Below are 25623 nucleotides of genomic sequence, written 5' to 3'. Positions count from 1 at the left end.
TCACAGGCACACAGTGGCAAGAACGACGACCTTCCCGCTCACCGTCGCCCGGCCGCTACATGTCACCGCACCGCCAGCAGTACACTCGCCCAAACCGGGGCCGGTCGCCTAGCCCATATCCGGAAAACTAAGGGCAGCAACCGGTGGAGGTGCGGTTGCTGAACGACGAAATGCTGAAGATCCTCCGCCGTCGACGACGACACCGCGACGAAGTTCGGAGCCCCCGCCGCACGCCGAACGACGTCGACGTCCTGACGATGAAACTTTGCGACCGGAAGCAGACCTGACGACGCGACGCGGAAGCAGCGGTGCAAACCGACGTAGCCGTGACCCGACGCCGCGACGTAACTGCAACGCACGACGGCGGACTAGCGACCTCGACGTTCTGATCGACGGCCACAACGTCACCGCTCTCGTCGATACTGGAGCCGACTATTCCGTCATCAGTGGGCCGTTCGCAGCAAAGTTGAGGAAAATTAGGACTGCTTGGGAAGGCCCCGAGATCCGGACCGCTGGAGGCCATCTAATAACGCCGATTGGTGTCTGCACGGCGAGAGTCACTATCAACAACCGGACTTATCCTGCGAGCTTTGTAATCCTACAAAACTGCTCCAGGGATGTGATACTTGGAATGGACTTCCTAAGTGACCACGGCGCCGTCAACGACTTAAGAACCAAGTCGATAACCCTATCGTCGGAGAAAGCGACCCCGCCGGATACGAACCCATGTCAACATGCCCTGAACGTGCTCGAGGATCAAGTCACCATTCCTCCTAGATCCAGCATCATAATTCCCGTCGGCACCGAAACGGCTGAATGCATCGAAGGTGTCATCGAGAGCGATCAGGGTTTGCTGCTAGACCGTGACATTTGCGTCGCAAGAGGCATTGCTCGGCTGTATGAAGGGAAAGGAAGCGTGATGCTAACGAATTTCAGCCAAGAATACAGACACCTGAGCAGGGGCACGACGATTGCATACATCGAAGAAATCTTGGCTGTCAGCGATGCGTTTGCCTTTTCAGATTCTGACGAAGCTACAACGACAACCGCAATGCCTGAACCATCCTTCGACGTAAACCCAAGGCTTCCCTCCCGCCAACACCCACAGCTCCGATGCCTTCTGAAGAAATACAAGGACTGTTTCTCGTCGTCATCACGGGTCCGGCAAACACCCCTTGCTAAACACCGTATCATAACGGAAGAAAATGCTCGACCACTCCGTCAGAGTCCCTACCGGGTTTCGACGCGAGAAAGGGACGCAGTTAAGAAGCAAGTCGACGAAATGCTACGCGACGACATCATCCAGCCGTCCAAGAGTCCGTGGGCGTCTCCCGTAGTGTTAGTGAGGAAGAAGGATGGAACCCTACGTTTCTGCGTCGATTATCGTCGCCTGAACAAAATCACGAAGAAGGACGTGTACCCTCTTCCACGGATAGACGACGCCCTGGATCGGCTCCACAACGCGAAGTACTTTTCGTCGATGGACCTCAAGACCGGCTACTGGCAAATCGAAGTCGACGAGAGAGACCGAGAAAAAACGGCCTTTATAACACCAGACGGCCTCTTCGAGTTCAAGGTCATGCCCTTCGGTCTTTGTTCGGCACCTGCGACATTCCAACGTGTTATGGACACAGTGCTGGCTGGCTTGAAGTGGCAGACGTGCCTCGTGTACTTGGACGACGTCGTTGTGTTTGCCTCAAGCTTCGACGAACACCTCCGGCGCCTTGAAGCTCTACTTGAAACAATCAAGACCTCCGGCCTCACTTTGAAGCCTGAAAAGTGCCGCTTCGCGATGACGAGCTCTTGTTTTTGGGTCACGTTATCAGCAGGGATGGTGTTCGCCCAGACCCGCGGAAAACAGCTGCCATCGCTGCCTTCCCGCCACCCAGCGACACCAAATCCGTGCGCCGTTTTCTCGGCTTGTGCGCCTACTACAGGCGCTTCGTCAAGGAATTTTCACGAATCGCCGAGCCGCTAACTCACCTCACGAAGACCGACGTGCCATTCAAGTGGGAAACGGCGCAAATCGAAGCATTTGAAGAACTGAAACGACGCCTTCAGATGCCTCCGATACTAGCACATTTCGACGAATACGCCGACACGGAAATCCACACCGACGCAAGCAGCGTAGGACTCGGCGCCGTCCTTGTGCAGAAGACTGACGGGCAGGAAAGGGTCATCAGTTATGCTAGCCGGTCGCTATCAAAGGCAGAAACGAACTATTCCACAACAGAAAAGGAGTGCCTAGCGATCATCTGGGCTGCATCCAAGTTTCGCCCCTACCTCTACGGCAGGCCCTTCAAAGTTGTGAGCGACCACCACGCATTGTGTTGGCTAGCTAACTTGAAGGACCCTTCAGGTCGGCCCGCACGGTGGAGCCTACGACTTCAAGAATTCGACATTCCCGTCGTTTACAAGTCCGGAAAGAAACACTCCGACGCCGACTGCTTGTCTCGTGCCCCCGTCGACCCACCACCGCCCGACGACCACGATGATGACAGCTTCTTGGGAGCCATAAGTACCGACGACTTCGCCGAACAACAGCGAGCCGACCCGGAGCTGAAGAGTCTAGTTGAATACCTGGAGGGCAGGACCATCGTTGCCCCAAAAGTATTCAGGCGAGGGTTGGCATCATTTTCCTTGAAAAACAACGTCCTCGTAAAGAAGAACTTCTCTCCTGCCCGAGCCAGCTACCTTGTCGTTGTACCTTCAGGACTGCGACCAGAAATTCTGCATGCCCTGCACGACGACCCGACGGCTGGACACCTCGGACTTTCCCGCACGCTCGAACGAGTACAGAAAAGTACTACTGGCCGCGCCTTGCCGCCGACGTCACTCGCTACGTAAGGACGTGCCGAGACTGTCAGCGACAAAAGACACCGCCCACAAGACCAGCAGGCTTCCTTCAGCCGATCGAGCCTCCTCGGCGACCATTCCAGCAGATCGGGATGGACCTCCTGGGGCCGTTCCCAACGTCGACTTGCGGAAATAAATGGATCGTCGTGGCCACCGACTACCTCACCCGCTACGCCTAAACAAAAGCCCTGCCCAAAGGCAGTGCCGCTGAGATAGCCAAGTTCTTCGTTGAGAGCATCGTCCTTCGACACGGCGCCCCAGAGGTTCTCATCACCGACAGAGGTACGGCGTTTACGGCTGACCTAACTCAGGCGATCTTGGAATACAGCAACACAAGCCACCGCCGGATCACCGCGTACCACCCACAGACCAACGGCCTCACCGAGCGTCTAAATAAGACCATCGCCGACATGCTGGCCATGTACGTCGACGTCGAACACAAGACGTGGGATGCCATCCTTCCGTACGTGACCTTCGCGTACAACACGGCCGTACAGGAAACGACGCAGATGACGCCATACAAGTTGGTTTACGGACGGAGCCCGGCAACGACGCTCGACGCCATGTTACCAAACGTGACCGACGAGGAAAACATCGACGTGACCACCTACCTACAGCGCGCCGAAGAAGCACGACAGCTCACCCGCCTGCGGATTAAGAACCAGCAGACGACTGACAGCCGCCGCTGCAACCTTGGACGACGCCACATGGAATACCAACCCGGTGACCGTGTAAGGGTATGGACGCCAATACGCCGACGGGGACTTAGTGAGAAGCTTCTTCGACGATACTTCGGACCGTTCAAGGTGCTTCGACGCCTCGGCGCACTCGACTACGAGGTTGTCCCTGACGATATTACAAACTCTCAGCGGCGCCGTGCACGACCTGAAGTCGTCCATGTCGTGCGCCTCAAGCCATATTACGCGCGTTAGTGATCTGAAGGCTGTACTTTTCCTTTAGTATTGTACTTTCTTGCTTGCGATTATTCTTTATTGTACTTTCTTTTTTTATTTTATTGTTGCATGCATTGACCATACCCCCCCCCCATGTTCTGTTTTAAGCATCGGGACGATGCTTTTTCAGAGGGGGGCATTGCCGCGTGCGTTCCTTATTATCACTTTTGTTGTATTCCGTTTTCGCCCACAAAGACTGCCAGCAACGCTCAGCGCGAACCGCGCCTCAGTGTTCAAGAAGCTGCGCGAGATTAGTCGATCGTTTTGTTAAGATTGCGCGCAAGACGCGAACGCCCGAGCTTATTCTAGAACATGCGCAACAAGCAGCGATATCGCTGGAAAGTTCGATAGCGCCTGTATAAAAGCCGACGCGCTTCACCACTTGTCAGTTGATCGACGGACGACGCCCTGTTCGCCGCTATCTTTGTACAGCGTGTATTGCTGTAGTACTAGTTCTCATTTTCCGGCCACAAGTTCGGCCAAATAAACAGTTTCATCCTGCAAACGCCGACTGCTGTCTTCGTCGACGTCACGACCACGTGACAGTATTCTCACTTCATTAGTCACATATCAGCAGTGGAACTTGCCGGGGTTCCATGTGCATATTAGATGCGAATCATCTCTTGCTCGGGGGTATGTCCCACGGCCTGCTTGTCCGCACTGACACTACGCATGCGCAAGTCTCCTCCTTCCCTCTCTGCAACAGCTGCGCGTTACTCTCTCCACTTCTCTCCCAGCAGCTGCTTGCGCTTCTCTTGCGTTCTCGCTTCTGCGCTCGCGGCGTATGCGCTACTCTCCTCATCTAGTCTCCTCTCATTCAAGCCGGTAGAGCGCTGCGCGCGCTGTCCAGCGCTTGCTTCGCTTGACTCCTGTGAAATGCGGGCTCGACATGCCGAAATTCTCTCCTGCGCAGCGCCGCGATGAGCGCCAGCGCATGCGCGTCCCCTCCCCCTCTCTCTTTCCTCTCCTACGCGGCTTCCCTCTCGCAAGCCTGTCGGCGGCGTTCCCCGCTCGCCCTGTGAGAATTATTGGCTAGGCCTAGAGGGAAGACACGACGCGCTTCTCTTCGCGTTCCACGAGGCGAGGTGGGTAGCATTCCCAACGAACGATCAAGTGCTCCGCCTTCGCATCGCCTCATGGTCCCCTTTAGCGGGAGATGGTGTAATATTTATTAGCTGTTAGGCGATGTGTGAGTTGTACAAGACTAATTTATTCGCATTGATATAAGTCAGTTGAATCTGTTGAACCACGTTTTTGAGTCATCTAGTTTCTTCCTTCTCGTTATTTTGCTGTTGTGCATTATTGCTTATGAAAAAGTAAAAGCATTATTTATGAAAAAGTAAAAGCAATAGTATTTCATTCAGGTCTTTTTTTAGTCTTTTTAATGGCGATAAAACTTCGTGTGCCGTGTAACATTAGTTTTATTTGAAGCTTTCGGGTGACGTCTCACTCGCATTCGCCGCTGCATGCTGCAATAGTAATTTTTTCTGCTTTATGTCTCTCTGCGCTGAAGGACGACAGCAATAAGCTGAGCAAGAATGTAGATACAAGTGTCTCGTCAATGGAAGTCGAAACACCGCGCCACCACGGCCTGCGATCTTTGCTTCGAGCTGGTAATCTGTCGAGTCACCCTTGTGCCAAAGAACGCGGAGAAGCTCTATTTGTTATGCATTATTGGTAGGGCGTGCCTACGAAAAACCATGCGCACACAGGTGCAAAATTTAACTGTTATCAATCGGGCCAGCTGAACAGACAACTCTACGCTAATAAACGAGTTGACGCATCAAAACACAGCAGATTGTGCATCAAAACACAGCAGCTGGCTGAGGTTGGTAGATTAAAAGTGGTTACTACCGTCAAATACAGCCAGCGTCTCAAGATCTGGCAACGTTCCTTTTGTTCCATCATGGTGGAACCGATGCGGTTATAGGTTTCAATGCATGGACCCTGTGGGAAGCTTTTCCTCAGAGTCGGAATATTAACTCTACGCTTGATCCGCAACGTGAAGGCTAGGTGCAGAGGTCTCCCCCAAAAGAAGCCGCAAGTTGCGAAGACGCTGGCTGGCTTCCCGGGTCGTTCAGCGCCAAGATACGTTGTCGGGAAAAGACACTTCTGCCAGGTTTATTGGCGCGAAGCTTTCCCAACATGGCGAACGAAACGGTCACAAGGGTGCGCACAGTATCTGCCGGTCGCAGGCACTCCATCTTTCTCGTCTTCTTCCATGCGCCGCGGGAGTACGGTTTCCAACATGGTCTATACGCGAAAGACTATAAAAACAACTTAAGCAATATATAGCCTAATTATGCCGTTAATTATTACGTCAGACCATATACCTTAATTATCATAAGCCAAACACGCGGCCCAAGAACTGTCCTGCCGGCCACTCACTATTTTATAATTCTGCCCTTTAGACTACGAAACGGTTGAATATTACCTGCCCTTTGATGGTCCAAGGGGAAGCACTGTTTCCTAATTTTAGCACTATTTCCATTTTTGACGTTGTATACAGCAGTATTACCAAAATAAGTGGAAACAGTGTTATGACTTGCACTACTCGCTGCCAAAAGGCCCGCGCTGGAATCCTGCGTGGAAGTGTTGTGCAGTGAAAGTGAGGCAAAGGAAAACTTCGTACGACGTTGAGGTTGTTCAGTTGGAAATTTTTTTTTCTCGCTTAAAACAAAAACTACTCTTTTCAAGCTTTCTCTATGTCATACTAACAAAGCATACTACACAGCGATGCATAAGTCATGTTGCGACTTGGACCGCTACATTGCGAAAATGAAGCCGCAATATGGGCCAAAATACTATTTTTACCAATTTTGTCACAGTATTGTGGCAATGTATAGCTTCGTTTCATCCTGCAGTATTTTGGTCACTTATTAAAGGAACATAGAAAGCCCGAAAATATTAATATATTACTCGTGGAAAAATTTGTGGTCTTTCTAAAAAACGGCAAAGATGCAGCATTTTGGGATAATTCATGAAGGCCAATAATAATGACAGTTAATACAAAAATGAGTAAACTATCATATTCGTGAAATATCGGCGCCTTGAGATTAAGAAAAACGATGGCTGATCCCTCTGTCATAGGAACCGGTATAAAACGAAAGTGAAACGTGTCGTCACAGAAGTTGTTGATTGCTCTAGTGCTTTGGTATATATAAGATTGTATAATGTATATTGTTGTTTGGCAGATGTAGCACCGCCTGATGTGGACGCACTCACGTTGACGCCTACTGGCACATCTTCGTACCGACGACTACCGCCCATGATCATGATTTAACCCTTGCGGTAGCTGAAATTCTCAACATACACATAGACACCGAATATGTATAATCCCGCGCACATATGACATCAAGCACGTAATAAAACATTGATACTCGGTATGCACTCCTCCAAAGCGTCGTGAAACGCGAAGAGAAACGGCACGCGCGTTGTGTATTTCCGCTGGCCTGACAGTTAATTCTCACAGGGCGAGCGGGGAACGCGGTGCGACAGCCAGGCGAGCGTCGGAGAGCCATTTTTTATATGGATGGACGCTATGAGCGAGGCTTGAACTGAAGCCACCACCTCGGGGTGTGTTAAACGAAATTGCACTTGTATTGGAAACACGCCGAATGGGACGGTCGCAGCAACGGCGCGTTTTATTGTTTTGTTTTTCGAGCTTGGTGGCACACATGTCACCACCCCGTATAAAGGGGACGCTCACAGCATCCGTCCATCCATTCATGCAAGAGCACTGTGAGAGGAAAGTGTGAAAGCTAAAAGGCGCGTTCATGTAGCCTCCTCGTCACGCAATGTCAAAAACGATATGGTAAATATACTCTAATGGTACTTTGGTGACCAATCCAGATGATATCACGGCAGGATTTGAGAATAACTACCGAACATTGTTTAGTGCTAGTACTTCTGCTCAGAATGTTCAACTTCTTGATCAATTCGTGTCCCTCATTAAGCCATTAACAGATGAAGATTGTTCACTTCTAATGGGTCCTGTTACTCAAAAAGAGCTAGAAATTGCCATCGATCCATTACTTTTATCGAAAACACCAGGCCCTGATGGAATATCAGGCGAATTTTATAAGGCATTTAAGTGACGTCTATGTCCCATTCTTATGAGAATTTTCTCAGAGGCGTTAGAGATTGAGGCTCTTCGGCAGTCTTTCACCAAAAGTCACACAATTTTGATTCCAAAGAGTACTGATAAAGAAAAATTACGCCATGCTGATGGCTACAGGCATATAACGTTATATAACGTAGACTAGAAGATTTTTGCCAAGATTTTAGCTAATAGGCTGCAGTTTGTTATGTCGATTGTTGTTGGACACCATCAAACACGTGGACTGAAAGGCCGTTCTATACAGACTAACACCCCCATCGCTTGAACTATTCTAAGTTTTTGCTCAACTTGTTTTGACCAACTTGCATTACTGCAAGTTGACCTCGCAAAAGCATTTGGTCGAGTCTCTCACTCGTTTCCGTTTTCCCTTTTACACCAAGCTAATGTCGGCTCAACATTGTTAGAGGGAGTGAAACTTTGTTATAATCATTGTTCTGCCCGCCTAATAGTGAACGGTGATCTCTCGCAGCCTATACCTATCAGCTCTTCTGTTAAGCAGAGATGTCCTATGTCGCCGCTCCTTTTTGTAGCGTTAGCTACACTTGCCTAGCCAGAGCAGGTTTCGCGGGGGTCATCATGAGCCGTGCTGCGCATGCGCGCGCGACTCGCCGCTGCTGCTCTGCGCATTCGAGAGGGGTGACGTCGTAGCCATGGCGCGCGCAGCTATTAGATGCGAAGTATCTTAAGGCGGAGCTCAATCCGGTGGTAGGGTGCGGCGTGACCACCCTTACTGCGCATGCGCATACCCTCTCCACACACCTCCTCTCCACTCCCCCTCACCATTCCCCTGTCATCTACCGTCTCCCATTTCCACGCTCCACTAACCTTCTCCCCTTTCCCTCTCCACTCACCCTCTCCCCACCCCTCTCCCATTACCCTCTCCACTTCCTCTATCCCTACTCCCTTTCCACTCTTCCTCTAAAACGCGGGCTAGACATGCCGAAATTCTCTCCTGCGCAACGCCGCGATGAGCTCGAGCGCATGCGCATCCCCTCTTCTCTCTCCTCTCCTACGCTGCCCCCTCTCACCCACCTGTGGACCGTGTTCCCCGCTCGCCCTGTGATAATTAACGGCTAGGCTAGATGGAAGATACGACGCGCGTAGCGTCGCTCTTCGCGTTCCACGACGCGAGCTCGGTAGCATGCCCAACGAACGCCAACGGAACGCGATCGTGTAATTGCTCCGGCTTCGCATCTACTCATGGTCCCCTTTAACGGGAGATGGTGTATTCGCCTTCGCTGTGCAGTCGCCGCTGACAGTGCGCTGGTGCCGCTTGATAGCGCCTCTGACTGGCGTTTCCAGGTCGCTAACGCCATGGAGAAGGAGAGCGCAAATGCTGCTCAACGGCGCAGAAGAGCCGAGAAGCTTATGTCATCGGATCCCGAAGTAGTTGCCTGGCAATGAGCGCTTCAGCCTAAGAAGAATGAACAGAGGAACGCTAAACGTGCTGCGGAAAGCTAAACGTGCTGCGGAAATCTGGAAAGCTCAAAATAATCAGCTGAGCCTTTGCTAACGCTACGTATATCCGGCATAGCCGAGCTAAGCCACTGCAAATTTTTTTCTCTACACTTAGAACCGATGTGCTTGCATATTCATGGCTTCAGACTGCTAGAGAATGAAGTTAAAGCTTTAGCATATGCAGATGACATTGCCTTTTTTGTACTGACCAACCCAGCATTGAAAGGATTGTTGATGTAGTAGAGCAATTTGGTAGCGTCTCAGGCGCACAGGTGAACTGTTCTAAGGGTTCAGGTTTGTGGTTTGGGTCACACCTGATCAGTTTGCCGGTATTGAGTGGTCTGTGGTGCCACCAAAATATCTTAGTGTTCCACTAAGTGCACACAAGTCAAGCACACACTACTGGCAAGATAGGGTGGCAGGCCTTGAGAGTTATGCTAAATCTTTTATACCACATAACCTTTCAATTTTCGTCAAAGCGGAAACGTGCGACAAGTCTTTGGCTACAAAACTTTTCTATGTACTACAAGTGCTCCATTGTGCTAGAGCACATATTCAGAGCTTTCATCGTAAATTTGCAACATTTATATGGTCATCAACATATGGATCCACGAGACGAGACAATCTATTCAGGCCAGTTAGTGCAGGTGCGCTAGGTCTCGTACATCTGTACGTGTGGCAAATTGTATCTCGCTACTTCTTTTTCCGCGACGCTTCCCATCCTTGCATTCTCGCAGGTAAACCTGGTAAATGTGCTACCTGATCTAGTAGTTTCATCCGATTCTTCTCCACCACCATGTTTAAGGGGATTTATGCGAGAAGTTCATTTCTCTGTTCGTTTTTTAACAGTTCGGTTTTCAAATAAAGGTTTGTACACTGTATCACGGAAACATCTTTACAGAGATTTGATAACGATGTCTTTACAGTGACTTGGTATTGTTACAGGGATTATTTATTCAGCAAGAACTGGTCGAGCTAACACTGCACAGAGTGCACAGGAACGCAGGTCAAAAGGCAGCCCCCAGACTCTGCCCCACAGCAACAACGTCGTCGTCGTCTTCATCCATCCGGTATCAATGCGGCGCCCGTGCCAGAGTGACCTTTCCATACCCGTGACATTACCCCGGCCGGCAAAGCACCGTCCCGGTGCCTGTTACGGTTAGAAGGGCGTGTCACCGTTGTAGGGTTTCAGGCGAGAAACATGCACGATGTGAGTTCTGGGTGTAGCAGTCGATGAGTTGGTGGTCGGGGAAATCTTATAGGTGACAGGCGTCACCTGGCGCAAGACTCGGTAGGGCCCAACGTATTGCGACAGAAGCTTCTCGCAAAGGCCAACACGGTGAGATGGGAGCCAGAGTAGAACGAGAGAGCCCGGAGGAAAATCGGCATCCCTATGTCGACTATCATAGAGGTACTTTTGTGCAGTCTGGGATGACGAGAACCGAGCGCGGGCTAATGTACGTGCGATGAGAGCACGGGTGATGGCATCTTGAGCGTACGAAGTGGTGGATGGTGGGTCAGGCAGAAGCGGGGTGTCGAAAGGTAGTAAGGGATCACGGCCAAAGAGAAGATAAAAGGGTGAGTAGCCGGCAGTTTCACGAGGCGACGAGTTGTAGGCGAAGGTGACGAACGGGAGGGCAATGTCCCAATCGCTGTGGTCATCAGAAACGTACATGGAAAGCATGTCCGTCAGTGTGCGGTTTAGGCGTTCGGTAAGCCCGTTGGTCTGAGGGTGGTAAGAAGTCGTAAAGTTGTGTCGAGTAGCACAAGATCGAAGTAAGTCGTCAACCACACGAGACAGGAAGCAGCGACCACGATCTGTAGGTAAGTGACGAGGAGCGCCATGCTGGAGAATGATGTCGTAAAGAAGGAAATCTGCAACGTCCGTCGCGCAGCTGGTCGGTAGCGCTCGAATGATTGCATACCGAGTAGCAGTATTGTCACCGTACATGACTCTCCTAACTGCAGTGAATACTGTGTGATAGTGATAGATCACTTGTTAGGGGCCCCATATATCGCGTGTCTGCTTAAAAAGAGCGCATTTCTGTAGCGTGTGTTCCCTGGTGAAGGTCGGTCCCCGGCTGAAACGTCGGTAAAATAAAGTGTTCCTTTTGCACGTCCTCTACTTCGTAGTATTGATTCTACTGGATCGAAGGACACTTCCTTTCTGGTATATATATATATATATATATATATATATATATATATATATATATATATATATATATATATATATATATCGTGATGCTCAATCATGATTCGGGGGCCCCGCAAGGAGCAAATAGGAACGAAAAAAGAGCGCAAAGAAGCGCGTGCGAGACACGGCGTATTACCATCCCTTGGCGAAGAGAGAGCTTCTGCAGCTGCCAACAACTATAGCGGGTGCCAAAACCGGTGACAAAAGCTACGCCTTCGTTAGAGGCTCCCGCACCGAGCTCCGTATATCATGGGACGCGACTTTATGAAGACCGCGGCGTTTTTCCTTTCGGCTCGTTGCAGGAAAGCTGCTTCATTGATTCTCGTCACCGCCCGAGAAAACGCTGGAAATCACCGCGACCTTACACAATGAGTGGCCTCCTCCATTTTGTCGATGTTGGCGGGTCATGGGTTGTTTCCCTCCGAGCGGACATCCTCGCTCGCAGAACCGGCTCGGCCGCGCACGTTCAGAGTTCTGCAGCAAAACCTGATTTCTACCGATGCAGGGCGCCAGAACTGAGAGCATTGCTCGGGTGTCGGTGCGTGCGCTCATTTCATTTCTAGAAACTAAGCATGGCCTCCATTTTTTCGTCACTGCCCCTCTATCTCTCTCTCCTGGCGCCTATTTCACCGCGTCGTCTTCATGACAGTCACAATAGTCAAGTAGAGAGTCCGCATACTCACGTAAAGCGCCTGGAATAGTTTCACATAGGACGAACAGTAAATTAAAGCAAGGACAGCCTGCTCGCAAACGAAAGCCGCTGGTGCTGTGATGCCCCACGTAAGTAAATTATATGAGAAATGGTTTTACTACAGAATGAGGCACAATGAATGCTTCAACCATGCATATATAGGCTGAATTTACGCTTTCGAGAGCACTGTGAAAGCATCGACAGTTGTGAGACCAGTGCACACAGAGAATTCAACTGCACAGCGAAAGCATGTTCGGTGTCACTGATGGCTGGCTGCTCTGTTATGAACACAGTGTGTAAAGTAGCGCCGCAACTGCACTCTGTAGCTGCCAGCGAACTGCGGTTCGGTTAAGGTTTATGCCGGTCATTACCACAAAAAAAAGAGGCCGCCCAAAAAAAGCTCGGTAGTGACCATGTGTGCCATGCAGGACGTCCGGAGCTTCTCGGGAACCCGAGTTTGCTCCGAGCTCGCACTACGGCGGTCATATCAAAAAGACAGTGCGGAGCACGCGATGGCAGCTTTGATAAAAATGGCTACAAGAACGAGCATGGCGTCACAAAATGCATGTGTGGCATTTGCGGTGGTTTTCAAAGAAACACTGCGTACGAACAAGTCAGCGCCGCCACTGAGCCGACATTTCAACAGTGCACCGACGTCAGCGTGTCAACTTTATCGCGCTGAGAGTAGACAAACGCTGCGTAGAAGGAACGACACCGGACAACACAAGCGCGGACTATCAACTGTTTATAAATACAGAATCAGGACAATAATTTCCCTTCGCACCATGATAGAGAAATTCGCGAGTCATTCTCATCCACAAGTTCAACGCTGTCTCATCTGGCATAAATGAAAATCCAGGCAAGCTGACGTTTCTTTCGGCGCGGAACTAGGTTCTAGTATCATCACAATCTAATAATAATCACTGTACACGCAGATTTTTGCTGCACGCTTTCGTAGCATCCCTTTTCTTTGCTTTTTGTTGCCGATGTTCGCACCCCTTCACTTGTTTAGTGACGCATCTTGTCATGTTCAAGCTCTTTTTCTCTCTTTCTTTTTTTCCTATATGCGTTGACAGAATTGCATTTTTGTTTGTAGATCTTCTTACGGCTTTCAAATTATTAGTCACGCATCTGTTTCATGGAAGCACCTATTCTTCAGATACGTTTACACGCCTTTGCAATGACCTGTTGTTGTAACCGTGCATAACTCGCCTTACTGTAGCGATTACTGTGTGATAGTAATAGATCACATGTTAGGGGCCCCTTATACCTCGTATATATATATATACACAAACAAAGAGGCGGAGACAACATAAGAACAACTTAAACACTCACCCATGTGCAAGAAACACATCAAGAGAGGAGCTATCCTCAATCCGACGCCCACGTGTCTTGCGGTCTATCTGCTTCCTTGCCCTGAAGGAATGCCACTTCCGCTTTTGTTAGGGATAGTGAAGGAGCGCTAACACCGGAATCTCCGCCGGCGCGATGCATTGCGAAGGCTTCGATGATTTCCTTTCTTTTGAGTTATTCCATCCTGAAACAATGGTGGTGTTATCCAATTTAGCAGACGATGACGAAGAGGACCAAGAGGGCGCTCGCCGGCCGCGCGACGAGCTAGAATGTACACGCCGACCATGATGATTATACACGTGGCCTCGGCCATTAGCTCCAGCCGCCGGGTTGTAGGTGCTCGGGCAGAGCTAATCTCAGAGGCCACGGTGCTGATTATTTTAAGGGACGCTTAGTGAAGACATTACAGGCTTGAAAATGAATTTACACAGCCCGTATTTCTAAAAATATCGTTAGTAAAAGTCTCTGCCACTTTACTTGCATGCGTACACTTCTGCATTCGGTGGAACGACAAACGAATGAAAGATGATGCCTCTGGTTTGCAGACACCGCCCAACTTTGTCGACCGCCCTTGACGTGACGCCACGTTCCATTGTAACCAATGGAACGCAGCACGCGCTGGGGGAAAGATCTGACCGTTTTGTATTGTTAGCTCGTTCAAAAGGGGGTGTCGCCAGAGCTCGGAAAGATTCCCAGTTTCGGCAAACTCCGGCCATCATGGCATGGCATCATGTCCTAAGCCGACAAGGTAGCGCACGTGCTCAAAGGAATCGTGGACGATGCATTTAGCCTCCTTGTGTTCAGAGGCTGTTCAACCGTACAAGATGTTATTAATGGGTGCCGACGCTTTGAAGAGGCTAAAATCCGTCGAATTGCGCACCATCTCACCCGTTTTCTTAACACTGCTGCGACGTCAACGCGTGAGGACCATCCTACAGAGACCAAGCCCACCCCCTAGTCCGATGGCATTACCAAAATCGTTCGATGCGAAATTGAAGCCATATCGCCCGCATCCTCGGGGCACTGGCATCCAGCCATCCTCAGCCGGCCATACAGAGCCAACAACTGGCAAACGCTGACCTTCCATCCCTGAGCAATGTATGGGTAGGGGGCCTTTGTCAGGCAGTTGCATCTGCCTTTAGCCATTTCATCCCAGACAACGACTGTCTGAACAAAGTTCAAAATCAAATTCAGACGATCTGTTCTACGCACTGCCCGGACGTTGTCACTCGGACTACCTGAACCGCCTTCAGCAGCTCGGAGCAAGGCGGCATTACCGCCGCCCTGCTCCGAGTAACCGTGACCCTCATGCGTGGAGGACGCCTTACGACATGCCGATTCACATTCGTTGCGAACCTGTGGGACACATTTCGCGTTATTGCCGAAGCGCGTGGACAGCCCCATCACGGACAAGCTTCTACAACTGCCTTCATCAACCTGTCGTTCTAACCAAGTGCCCTCACGCCGCGACGACTCAGCAAATTATGTCGCTAACACTACGACCACCATCCATTACAGCCTCTCGCCTTCACCACGACCTAGAGTTTCCCGGTGCCCGCCACCACGTCGTTATCCGTCCTGCAACCAACGTTTTCCTTCGAGAAACTCGTGCAGTTGAAGCTGCTGGTATGTCTGCCAATCAAATTCCTCTGTTGATGATTCCCACAATGAGAACCCGATCGATGTTGATGTGGACGGTATACCTGTTACAGCTTTGGTTCACACTGGCACCCATAATTCTGTAATGAGCTCTCGCATTCGTGGCCGGTTAAAAAATGTCCTGACTCCAGCCCCTTCAGGCTGTGTTCGTTGGGCTGACGGCGGTGCGGCTACCGTAGTTGGCTTCTCCACAGCACGCGTTACTATTGCCGACAAATCAAACTTCCGTTCTCACCGACTCCACCAACGATGTTGTCCTGATTTTTTCCCACCCGTTCCGCCCATATTCGTCAAATTACCCACATGGATGGAGGGGACTGGCAGGCACACTGGACACGGAAGACCTCTTCATAGTTCTATGTGTACACGGCACAGGTAGTGTCTTGCAAGTGTGCAGGTGAATGACAACAGTCGACTCATAGAGGGTCTGCTAACCTAGTAGGTTGGCAGATCCCTATGCATTCAGTGCAGCAATGTTGATGATCTGTGTAAATAGGTGCTTCCATCTCATTTTCCCACGAATAAAAATTATGAAGTTATACGCAGCTTGATTGTGGAGGTAAATCTCCCATGCCAATATTTCTCTAGCTGCTGACGATGTTTCGTGATGGCACTAAGCTTTTCTTTTGAGTTCATGATCATCTGCTTACAGAGCGTAGTGGCTCGACTGTGTCAGTTCATTGCCATAGAACTATGCTTGTCTTTGCCCTTTACGAAAGGAGGAGGGAGGAGGATCAACTTTTAGACGCCATGAAATGGGTCAGGTGAGGGGGGATGGGTGCAGGGAAAATGTAGCCGATGGGCCCTCGGGCCGCTTTAGGTGCCGAAAGTCCTGCGCTCGGCGACCCCCATGGCCCAGCACACTATCCGGAGTTGGTCGTCCGTCGTGAGCTGCGCAAAGCAGCCTCCCATCGCTCCTGTCTCTCAGCCCCCTATTTGGCTTGTTTGGACAATGGCGATACGTGTGATTAAAGTCGGCTCGCGGACTCGAGCAGAGACGACAATGGGGTAAGGCGTCACCCTGATGAATTTAAGAAACTCGTTTTCCCGGATCAAAACAGAAGCAGTCTTCCCGATTTCTTTCGTTCCATCAGGCAGAAGGCATTCATTCGCACAGCCGTCTTCCCCCTCCTCCTCAGCCGTTTGGGAGTGATACTTCACCAAAAGGCTCTGGTATATCCCTGCGGCATCTGTTGCCGTCTCCCGAGTCTCAAATGACCGTAAAAACGGCATTCTTCTGAAGAAAATACTGGTTTGATCTCTGAGGCAACCTACAACGCATAATGTTTGTTCAGTGGGTATTTTGAAACTTGACTTTCCGTATCCGACTGATCCGCCCAGTCCAGCCCATGATCGCCTGCGTTCTGCTGAACATGTCCCTTTGTCACCGCAAACAGTGACCTGCATCGCCATAACGCCCTCAACACCTGACGACTATATATCAGCTCGCGGCCATCGCATCAGTTCTATTAACGCAGCATGGCGTTTCTTTTCCACCCATTGTTATTATCCGTGCTTCCATTCCTGTGCAGAACTTTGCTCTGTGTCCAAATGTGTTGCTGCATGGAATCTCCCTCGCCATGCTCACGCTTTTCTTATTACTAGGTGATTTTCAATCTTCCTAACCTAAATTGGAACACTGATCCACTACGTGTATCACCTCCTTCGGTACAGACCAATGCTTTCATAGACATGTGTTCTGTGTTTTCAACCAACGAGAATAACGAGCACTGCTTCAAATACCCTTGACCTAATTTGGATTAACTCGCCCGACTTAGCTTCTAAAATTACTTATGTGCCTTGTATCAGCGATCGTTCTCTGCTTGCCTTTCGCCTTAAAATGCCACCCCCCAAACGAACCAATGAGACAAAAACCATATGTGATTTGAAAAAAGCAAACTTAGATGCCAATAATACTGAATTGTAGCTTAATAGCGTTTGCTGTCGGGCTAGTTGGTGCACGTAAGACACGGAGTGCGCTTGTCCGTGTCTTACGTGTCTTCTACGTTCCTGTCTTAACATTTGCGCCATCAATTGAAGTTCAGATACCGAATTGTCAAGTTTTGTAGATTCCTTTATTGTTCATTTCAATTATCGCTGTGTCCAATCTAATTAAGAACTTACGAAGGAATAGATTTCTAATGGTACCATCATCTCTAATCACCAGGCACCATGGTCAAACTTCTACATCAGACGCCTATCCAACCGTAAAAAAACGACTTGATAGATCAGCTAGACTAGCGCCTACTGAACACCGTTGGGCGATTTACAAAACTGCACCCAACGCTCGCATTACCGCCTTAAAATCCTTTAAGTTACATTTTCTTTCTCGGACACTGCCAGAAATGCTCTCAGCTAATGCACGTAAATTTTGGCGCGTAATAAACCCTTTCCCAGGTACCAAGTATACTTCTAGCAGATGATTTTGACAATCCTGTTCCTACTGACATGTGCGCCGATCTTCTTAATGACACTTTTAAAAACTGCTTTTGTCAAGTTGGTTACGTCATCCTACCCCGTGTGCAGAATTTGAACTATATTGCCATGCTACCAATTTTGAGTCATCCTTCCGTTATGGGAATACTCGCCCATTCATTGTTCTCCTGGCCACGATAATATCGGCACTACATTTCTGGAAAGCACGATCACTTAAAGCTCATTGATACTGACAAAAATCTTTCAACAATCCTTAGACACATCTACTATTCCAACGCAATGGAAAATGCGGAAGGTGGTTCCAATGTTTAAGTCGGGTAATAAACACTCTCCGAATAATTGTCGCTCTATTTCGCTAACAAGCACTTCCTGTGACTTTATTAGAACATGTCTCTTCACCAACCTTATTCACTGTTTTGAATTCTTTTTGTAGCGTTAGTTACACTGGCCTAGTCGAGCCAGTTTCGCGTGCCTCTTCAAGAGCCGTGCTGCGCATGCGCCAGGATCAGTGATGTCACGCACCGGAACCGGCACCAGCCGCGCACTCTGCCACCGCCGGTCTGCGCTTTTCAGAGGAGTGACGTCGTAGCCGTGGCCGACGTAGTGGCGCCGGTGCGCGCGCAGCTATTCGCCTTCGCTGTGCAGTCGCCGTCTGACTAGAGGTGTGCGCCGCCGCCGCCGCCCGTTTTGGTCACGCCGCTCGCGCCGCCGCCGAAGTCCCTAGAGAGATCACGCCGCCGCCGCCGCCGCCGCCGCCGCCGCGCAATAAGTGCGGCGCGCCGCCGTTAATGTTTTCTTTTAATTAGAATGGGGAATCACGAAATGAAATACAGCACTTCGCCGGAGGAGCTCTTCTCGATGTGTCCATGTAATGAACTGTCTATTTCAGCGGCCGCTGAATAGCGGGAGCTCAGCGAGAAGCGCGCCCCCTGTTTCCGGTTCTTGTTCTGCAGCGCCATCATGACATCACGAAGCTTTCAAACACTCTCGACACAAATGATAGGGAGGGAATGCGCTTCAGTGCAACGAACGCAGCCCACAGAGATCCGATTTTCGGTGCACATGTCTTTTGATTGTGTTAGCCATCGATTGAGGTTTAATGCGGCCGCTCGTCTAACGCAGCTGTAAGGTCGGTACGCATTCCCTGCATCGTTCTCAAACATCTGGGACACATTATTTGCAAATTAAGACTTGAAAATTTCCTGTTTCTGTGCATTTCGTCCACTCTCTCCTTACGCTAGGAATGTCCTGGCGGGTTCGGTGCGGCGACGTGGTCAAGAGCGAGGTGACATCACGGCTCACCTTTTTTCGAATCACTGAATGCGCTCTGCCGAATTGGACTGTGGACACCTCCTGTGGATGAACGCATCGAGAGTAGCTCCCCAGAAGTTGCATTATCTTTTTCTTCTCCAGAAATATCACGAGTATTGCCTGACCATAACGCCGCCGCGTCCTCCAGCCTTAAAGGGCGAAGGCGCAACTCGTTGGATAGCATATTCTTGTAGTCTTGGACCTAGTACACTGTGCATAAATAAATAAAATAGATAAGTAATATATATATCTCGGTGCGTACACTTTTTCTTTTCATTCTTACTCGAGTAAATCGGTAAATAAAACAGAAGTAAAGAGAATGGCAAAGTCAGAGTATAGCTGAACTAGTTGGTGGGTATTCATGTTAAGAAGACATGACGTGGAAACACGGACATAAGAGAAAAGTCGACAGAGTGAACAGCTATCTCTCACGTAGACCTACTAGCACTTCATTTATATAGGTATGGCTTCTTACGCGGAAATATACAGATAAATATTGGTGCCTACCTTCGGTTCCGCCGCTGTGTGATTTTCCGTTGTTAGCGGCGTTTGTGATGTCTTTACTACTCTCCTGTGTCCGTGTTTGCACACCCTGTTTTTATAAAGGGCCCCTAACAGCCTGAAAATACAACAAAAAGCAAAAAAAAACAAGCGCGTTATTCTCTTTTGGCGTTTCTTGTCTTTTGGTGCACTTCGTGATGCCAGAACGGTGATTCACGTGACAAATTATCAGGGTACATACTCTCGAATGGTTCATATAGGCATGCTTTATGAAGAAATAAGTGGCGAGGAGATGCCCCCTGTAAGAAGGGTATTGAAGGTGAGAACGAAACCAATGGAAAAGGCGCCGGATTATATGATTCTTCCAACGGACGCACTCTTTACAGCAGAGACAATGCAGCTTTCCAGGAAAAAGGCGAGCCCACTTCGACGGTTTTTGCATAATTTTTATTGCGTTAGAAATTGTATGGACACTCAGGACAGGTTTTCACCATGTTCTGTATAAACTCTAAATCCATAACATCGCTCCTCGCATTGTATGTTCTACCCGCGAGTAAAAGCCCGCGAGCGTTGGCAAGGAACATGGCTAAAGCAGAGATGAAACAAGCTGGCCATCTCCGTCACACGGAATAACATCAACCCGCGTGCGAGGCCTGCCGTCGATTGCTCCTCAAGCAGAAGGAAGCGCCCGCCCGTCATTTGCTGGGCGAATGAGCAGAAGGGATGTCTGGGGTGAGGGACTGCGTAACTCGAGCAGGAACTGTGAACTTTGGCTATAAGGGCGCGGTCGAGAGCTCTGGCACGCGCGCTATTTCGACATACATCCCCAGCGAACGGCTCGTATACCTTCTAGGCGCTGTGAGCGCTGTGATCTCACTGCTTCGCGCTCGGACCACTGATACGACAAACTGACCAAAAACCCGGGAGCGGCGCGGGAGCGGCCGCTCTCCCGGGAGCGGCCGTATTGCCATACACCAGCGTTTTGTAGAGTTAAGTGAGATCCGAGCGAAAAGAGTTAGCTGCTAGCCCTCGTTCATGTAACATTACGGCATGTACTTATCGCATTCACTGCTTCGCCCTCCCCCCCCCCCCCCCCCCCCCCCGCACCGCGCCGCCGCCGGTCCGATGAACCCTGCGCCGTTCACGCGCCGCCGCCGGAGGTGGAAACACCGGCGGCGGCGCGCCGGTGATTTTGGGTCCGGCGCACATGTCTACGTCTGACACTGCGCTGGAGCCGCTTGATAGCACCTCTGACAGGCGTTTGCCAATGCGGTATAGCCATGGAGAAGGAGAGCGCAAATGCTGCTCAACGGCGCAGAAGAGCGGAGAAGCTTAACTCGTCGGGTCCCGAAGAAGTTGCCTGGCAAAATATACATGTGCCACATAACTCGTATACCGTGTGTGTGTCATTGGAGCAGCAGTAAGCACGATAATCAAGCTAATCCTACACAATAAGGAAAGCTAAGAATTATTAGCTGAACCTTTGCTAACGCTACATTATCCTGGCATAGCCGAGCTAAGCCACTGCAACATTTTTTTTTCACACCAGCACAGCGTGGTTTTAGCAAATATTTGGCACGGTTCTGTTTGGTGTCACAGAAGTCTGGCAACTTGGGGCACACCACGGACGCTGACAAAATACTGAGAAGCGCGAAGCGGCTCGTGTTTTACGTGCGCCCCAGTGACACGGGCACGGATGCACGCCTGCCCCGAAGGGGCAGCCGCGCGGGCTAAACAGCGCGTGGCCGCGATAGCGGCCAGTAGCGCGTGACCGAGACCCTGCCAACCGGCCATTGAGCGTTAGCGAAATGGCCGCACTCGCGAAGCGAGGGCGAAGCCACGATTAGGTTTCCGCGCCCGAAGGGCTCAGAGGGCCTTCACTGAGCAACAGGGAAAAACTGCCGGCAACTTTGCACGCGTCCGTGGTGTGCCCGTGTCGTATCACTGGGGCGCACTGCCCCAAGTTGCCAGACTTCTGTGACACCAAACAGAACCCTGCCCAATATTTTTCATGCGAGTGACAGTTCAAATCGTTCACTCAAAAACTGCATAAGATTCCGGAACGTTCATCATGTGCCGGTTGTATTTTATAGACTTTAGTAACGCTTTCAACGAATTCTGCCACCAACCACTGCTAAGTGTACATAATCTTTGTGTACTAAGCATACATAATCTTTACAATAAGTGTACTAAGCATACATAATCTTTACAATAACTTACTCAAGTGGATTGAGTGTTTTTATGTAACAGTGTTCAATACGTGGCTGCTAACGATCACAATTCGTCATCTGCAGCGGTTCACTCAGGTGCACCACAAAGGTCAGTGCGTGGTCCACTTCTGTTTCTAATTTATATTTACGAGCTCACGTCTTCAATTTATCCTACCATTAATCTTTTTGCAGACGATTGCGTCATTTTTCATGAAATAACCAGTGACATTGACAGTTTATGCATTCAATTTGACCTTAACATCATAGCAGCTTGGTGAAACACTGCGATGATTTTTCATGTTCTACTGATCCGCTGGCGGAAAGCGTTCGTTAGCAACATGTTCACTAACGAGCAATCTTTTACCATTTCTTCTCAGAGAGAACTTCTGCGGCCAAGACACGTCTCAGAAGTATTGTAGTGGCACAAAGCATCACATGATATCACTGCTATGCCCACTATTGCAACTTCTAGCCCTACTTACCAGCTGATTTGTATTGTCAAAAAAGCTTTAGGGTGACCTAAAAAAATTGAGTATATCTAGGTCAAATAACAAAGCGGTTCCGCATTAAACAATTAGAGTGAACAAGTATACAGGGTGTTTCACGTAAGTAGAAATAAGTATTTTTTTTAGCTAGTTGACCGCGACTGCATGAGACCAACGGCATATGGTTTACCGTCCTCTTGCGCTCGTTATAGTAAGCGTGGTCACAGGCTTAGTTCTGCTGAATGCGGGGGCCAAATGCTACAGCTCGCCCTTAAACCACTGTCGCTGTAAAAGAAACCAAATGAAACCACTGACAGAACGACCGGCTCCCTCGTACGGGCTTTTAGTTAACCTCCCTGCCTTCTCTCTCTCTCTTCTTTGTTCTTGTTTTCCAAGCGGGATCGCTTCGCTCCCGCATGCCGTTGTTTAGTTCAGCCAATCACACGCGACAGCAGATGTGTAGAGCGTAAAATATTGCGCTTTACGGGTCGTGTGTGCAGAAAATGACTCTCGAGAGAAATGATTGGCTGACATCGCGAGCTGCAGCTGCTATGTAATGCAGCGCTTAGTTGGAGGAAAGAATAAAAGAACGAAGGTATGGATGAGAACTAAAAAGCCAGATAGCAAAGATAAGTAATCGTTTAACATGAGAGAGCGTTGGTCTCCGCTAAATAAACAAGCGTGACGCAGAATAGATTAAACGTAGCCTTCTCCTTCTCATAAGCAAATCGTTTGCGCACCTCTTTGACTACTTCGTCGATACCAGACGACAAAATGAAGACCTCTAGCAGACATGTGCAATCTGTAGTGGAACGACGTCGTACTACGCGCAAAACTGTGCTTCATAAACTAGTCTTGAAAACTCGGCGCACATGACCTGCTTTTCGAAGCAACGTAACGTATTTCTTAAAGTAGAAGCTTGCTTCGTAGAACAAAAGACGTTTGACAGCTTGATGATACCCTTGAACAGATAGATGGAGCCAGCATTGTTGTTACTAATGTCGACATATCCTATGTGGTTGTGATCTTTATATTAAAGACGATAGTCTTTCTTAGGATACTTAAACGGGGAAATTTTGGTCTGCCTGTCTGTCTTTCTGTTTGTCCGCACGTCACTCGTTTCAGCCACTCGGCCAAAGTTTAACCACTTGCCCAAGGGCCAGCCATCCTGAACGGCTGACTAGGTTCATGCTTGTGTACATTGTCGATCAAAAAGCAAACATTACGCATATCTGAGGCGCAACATCACTAGGTAAGTATTAGGTGGTCTGTTCCTTTAATAGAAAATGCATACAAAGGTAATTCTAAAGACCCTAGTTTCTTAAGCTGCGCTGAAAATGCGACTGCGCTGAAACTTGCCTTCCTCCGTGCCCTCTGCACCAGCTCATTGCTGTGTTTCGGTTTCGGTTCTGTATTGCACTGTACGAATGCCATGGGGCGCCGCTCTGGCATTGCTGTTTTACCCAGGCGACGTGTAAATAAAAGAGTGTGTGGAGAGTACTCGTTGAGTGCGGACGTTTCTTCTGCTTCAGCGCTTCGCGCCAAACCGCGTGTTCGGGCTGGCTGGCGTCCCCGCCGGTCGCGTTAGTCACCGCCTGTCTTCGCCTGCTGCTGCGCCGGGACTACTAGCCCGCAACACAGCACTCATGTTTCCCGACATATTGCCAGATGGCGTCCATATCTCACGCAGCGCCTCTCCTATCGTCTTTAGACGACATTTGCAGCGAAGCACGCAGATACGCGGCCAATGTTTTGTTTAGAGCGATCAGGACACGCAAGGAGCGCCTGCTCGAACTCGGAGTGCACAATAGCTGGAGAAGATTGCCGAAGCGCAGGCGCGCTCCTTTCGACCTCCTAAGCCGGCAGAAATATATTGCGGGAGCTCGGCAAGTGAGCGAGAAGATGAGGCAGGTGCCTAGCGATCCCCGTGCCACCGATCCAGAGGAACGCCCATCCCGAGCACAACCGCGGCAGGCAAGAGCCGCCACTATTCTCAAGCAGATCCCCAGCGAGGTGCGCAGCGTCAGCTTTGTCGACGACCGCGGGAGGCGTGCCTTCTCCGCCGTCGCCGTCGGCTCTAAACGGCAAATCACCAACTGTGCATCGGTCCGCACCGACGACCGGCGATTGCCGAGCAAGTGGCCATCGCCCTGGTCATCCTGGATGGGGAAATGGATGTCATCTATAGCGACTCGAGGTAGGCTGTCCGAGCTTTCGAGAGAGGCGTCGTCTCCGAGAAAGCCCTGCACGTGCTCCGTAGTGGCAGCCGCGACGGTATCAAGCACCACGTGCTTATCTGGTTTCCCGCACGCGTTGGACCGGTCAAGGGTGCTCCCCCCAACCTCAGCGAGTCTGCCCACGACACTGCGCGCGCGCTAACCGACCACACCCGCTCTGGGCAACGGCTCTGAGACTACGAGATTCCAGAGAACAGGGACGTGCCTTCCACGTACAACAAAATCGCGAAATATTTTTACCTCGCACGAAGCGTGTACCCACTCGCTCACTCCAAACTTAATAGGCGTCGGGCCCTTACACTCAGGCTACTGCAGACGGAGACGTACCCTAGTCTGAGCTCCCTACACGCTGTTTATACTGACGTGTTCTCCAATGACGCTTGCCCCGCATGCGGGGGCGCATCCGCGCCAGCACACATGCTCTAGGAGTGAAAGGCAACGTACACTAACCCCGATACTGCTTCGGCCAGGTGGGAGGCGGCCCTCTGCAGCTCCGTCCTGGCCGACCACTCTGGGCCATGCAGCAGGCCCTCGGAGCGGCTGACAGGCTTGGCCTGACGGTCCCGACGTGTGAGGCGCCCGCTGCGTGCTAACGCGCGCTTTGGAGGATCTCAATAAAGTTTCCCAACCAACCAACCAACACAGGTTAAATGCTTTTGTGCAGTGATACCTGCTTGCGCTCATGGCCCCAGTAGCACCAAATGTTGACACAACGCTGCCGCCACATTTAGAAAGTTGCTTCAACGTTGTGACGTGGTTGCGTGGTACTCGGGGAACTGGGAACGTGTTTCGCAACGAGGTATGAATGTGCTGCAGGTTCTACAAGCAAGAAAAAAAACGCCAGGCCTGCGCGCAAAGCGCAGCACAGTCACAGCGAAAGCTGGAAGAGCGGCATTTCTAGAGCCTGCTATAAACTCTACTGTGGCTACTAATTCAAGTACACTAGCAACGTACCCACTACGCCACAAATCATAGTTTTTGTGAAGTTGGGAAGCACCCACCACCACATTACTCGTCATTCTGCGGAGAAGCGAGGTACCATCTGTAAGGCATTATGTGGACTTTGTTGGTGCGACGGTTGATGACGATGAAGAATTATGGCGGAGCCCTTTGGAACCACTAGTTACGTAATTCGCATTGTGTGACGCGCGGTCGT

The 25623-nt window shown here is 50.2% G+C and overlaps 1 protein-coding gene across 1 annotated transcript in view; it reads left to right on the top strand.

The window, feature by feature from the left end:
• LOC125756962 (uncharacterized) overlaps positions 1-25060 on the top strand; it is a 48426-nt gene extending 23366 nt beyond the window's left edge. Inside the window, exon 4 of the mRNA XM_049412047.1 lies at positions 24938-25060. Within this exon, the coding sequence (XP_049268004.1) occupies positions 24938-25060 (123 nt within the window). The remainder of the gene's footprint in view (positions 1-24937) is intronic.
• The last annotated feature ends 563 nt before the right edge of the window (positions 25061-25623 follow it).

The sequence above is a fragment of the Rhipicephalus sanguineus genome, chromosome 1 (assembly GCF_013339695.2).
Source record: "Rhipicephalus sanguineus isolate Rsan-2018 chromosome 1, BIME_Rsan_1.4, whole genome shotgun sequence".
Classification (NCBI taxonomy): Eukaryota; Metazoa; Arthropoda; class Arachnida; order Ixodida; family Ixodidae; genus Rhipicephalus; species Rhipicephalus sanguineus.
Note: the sequence above shows the minus strand (reverse complement) of the source record. Positions and strands in the feature narration are given on the sequence as shown.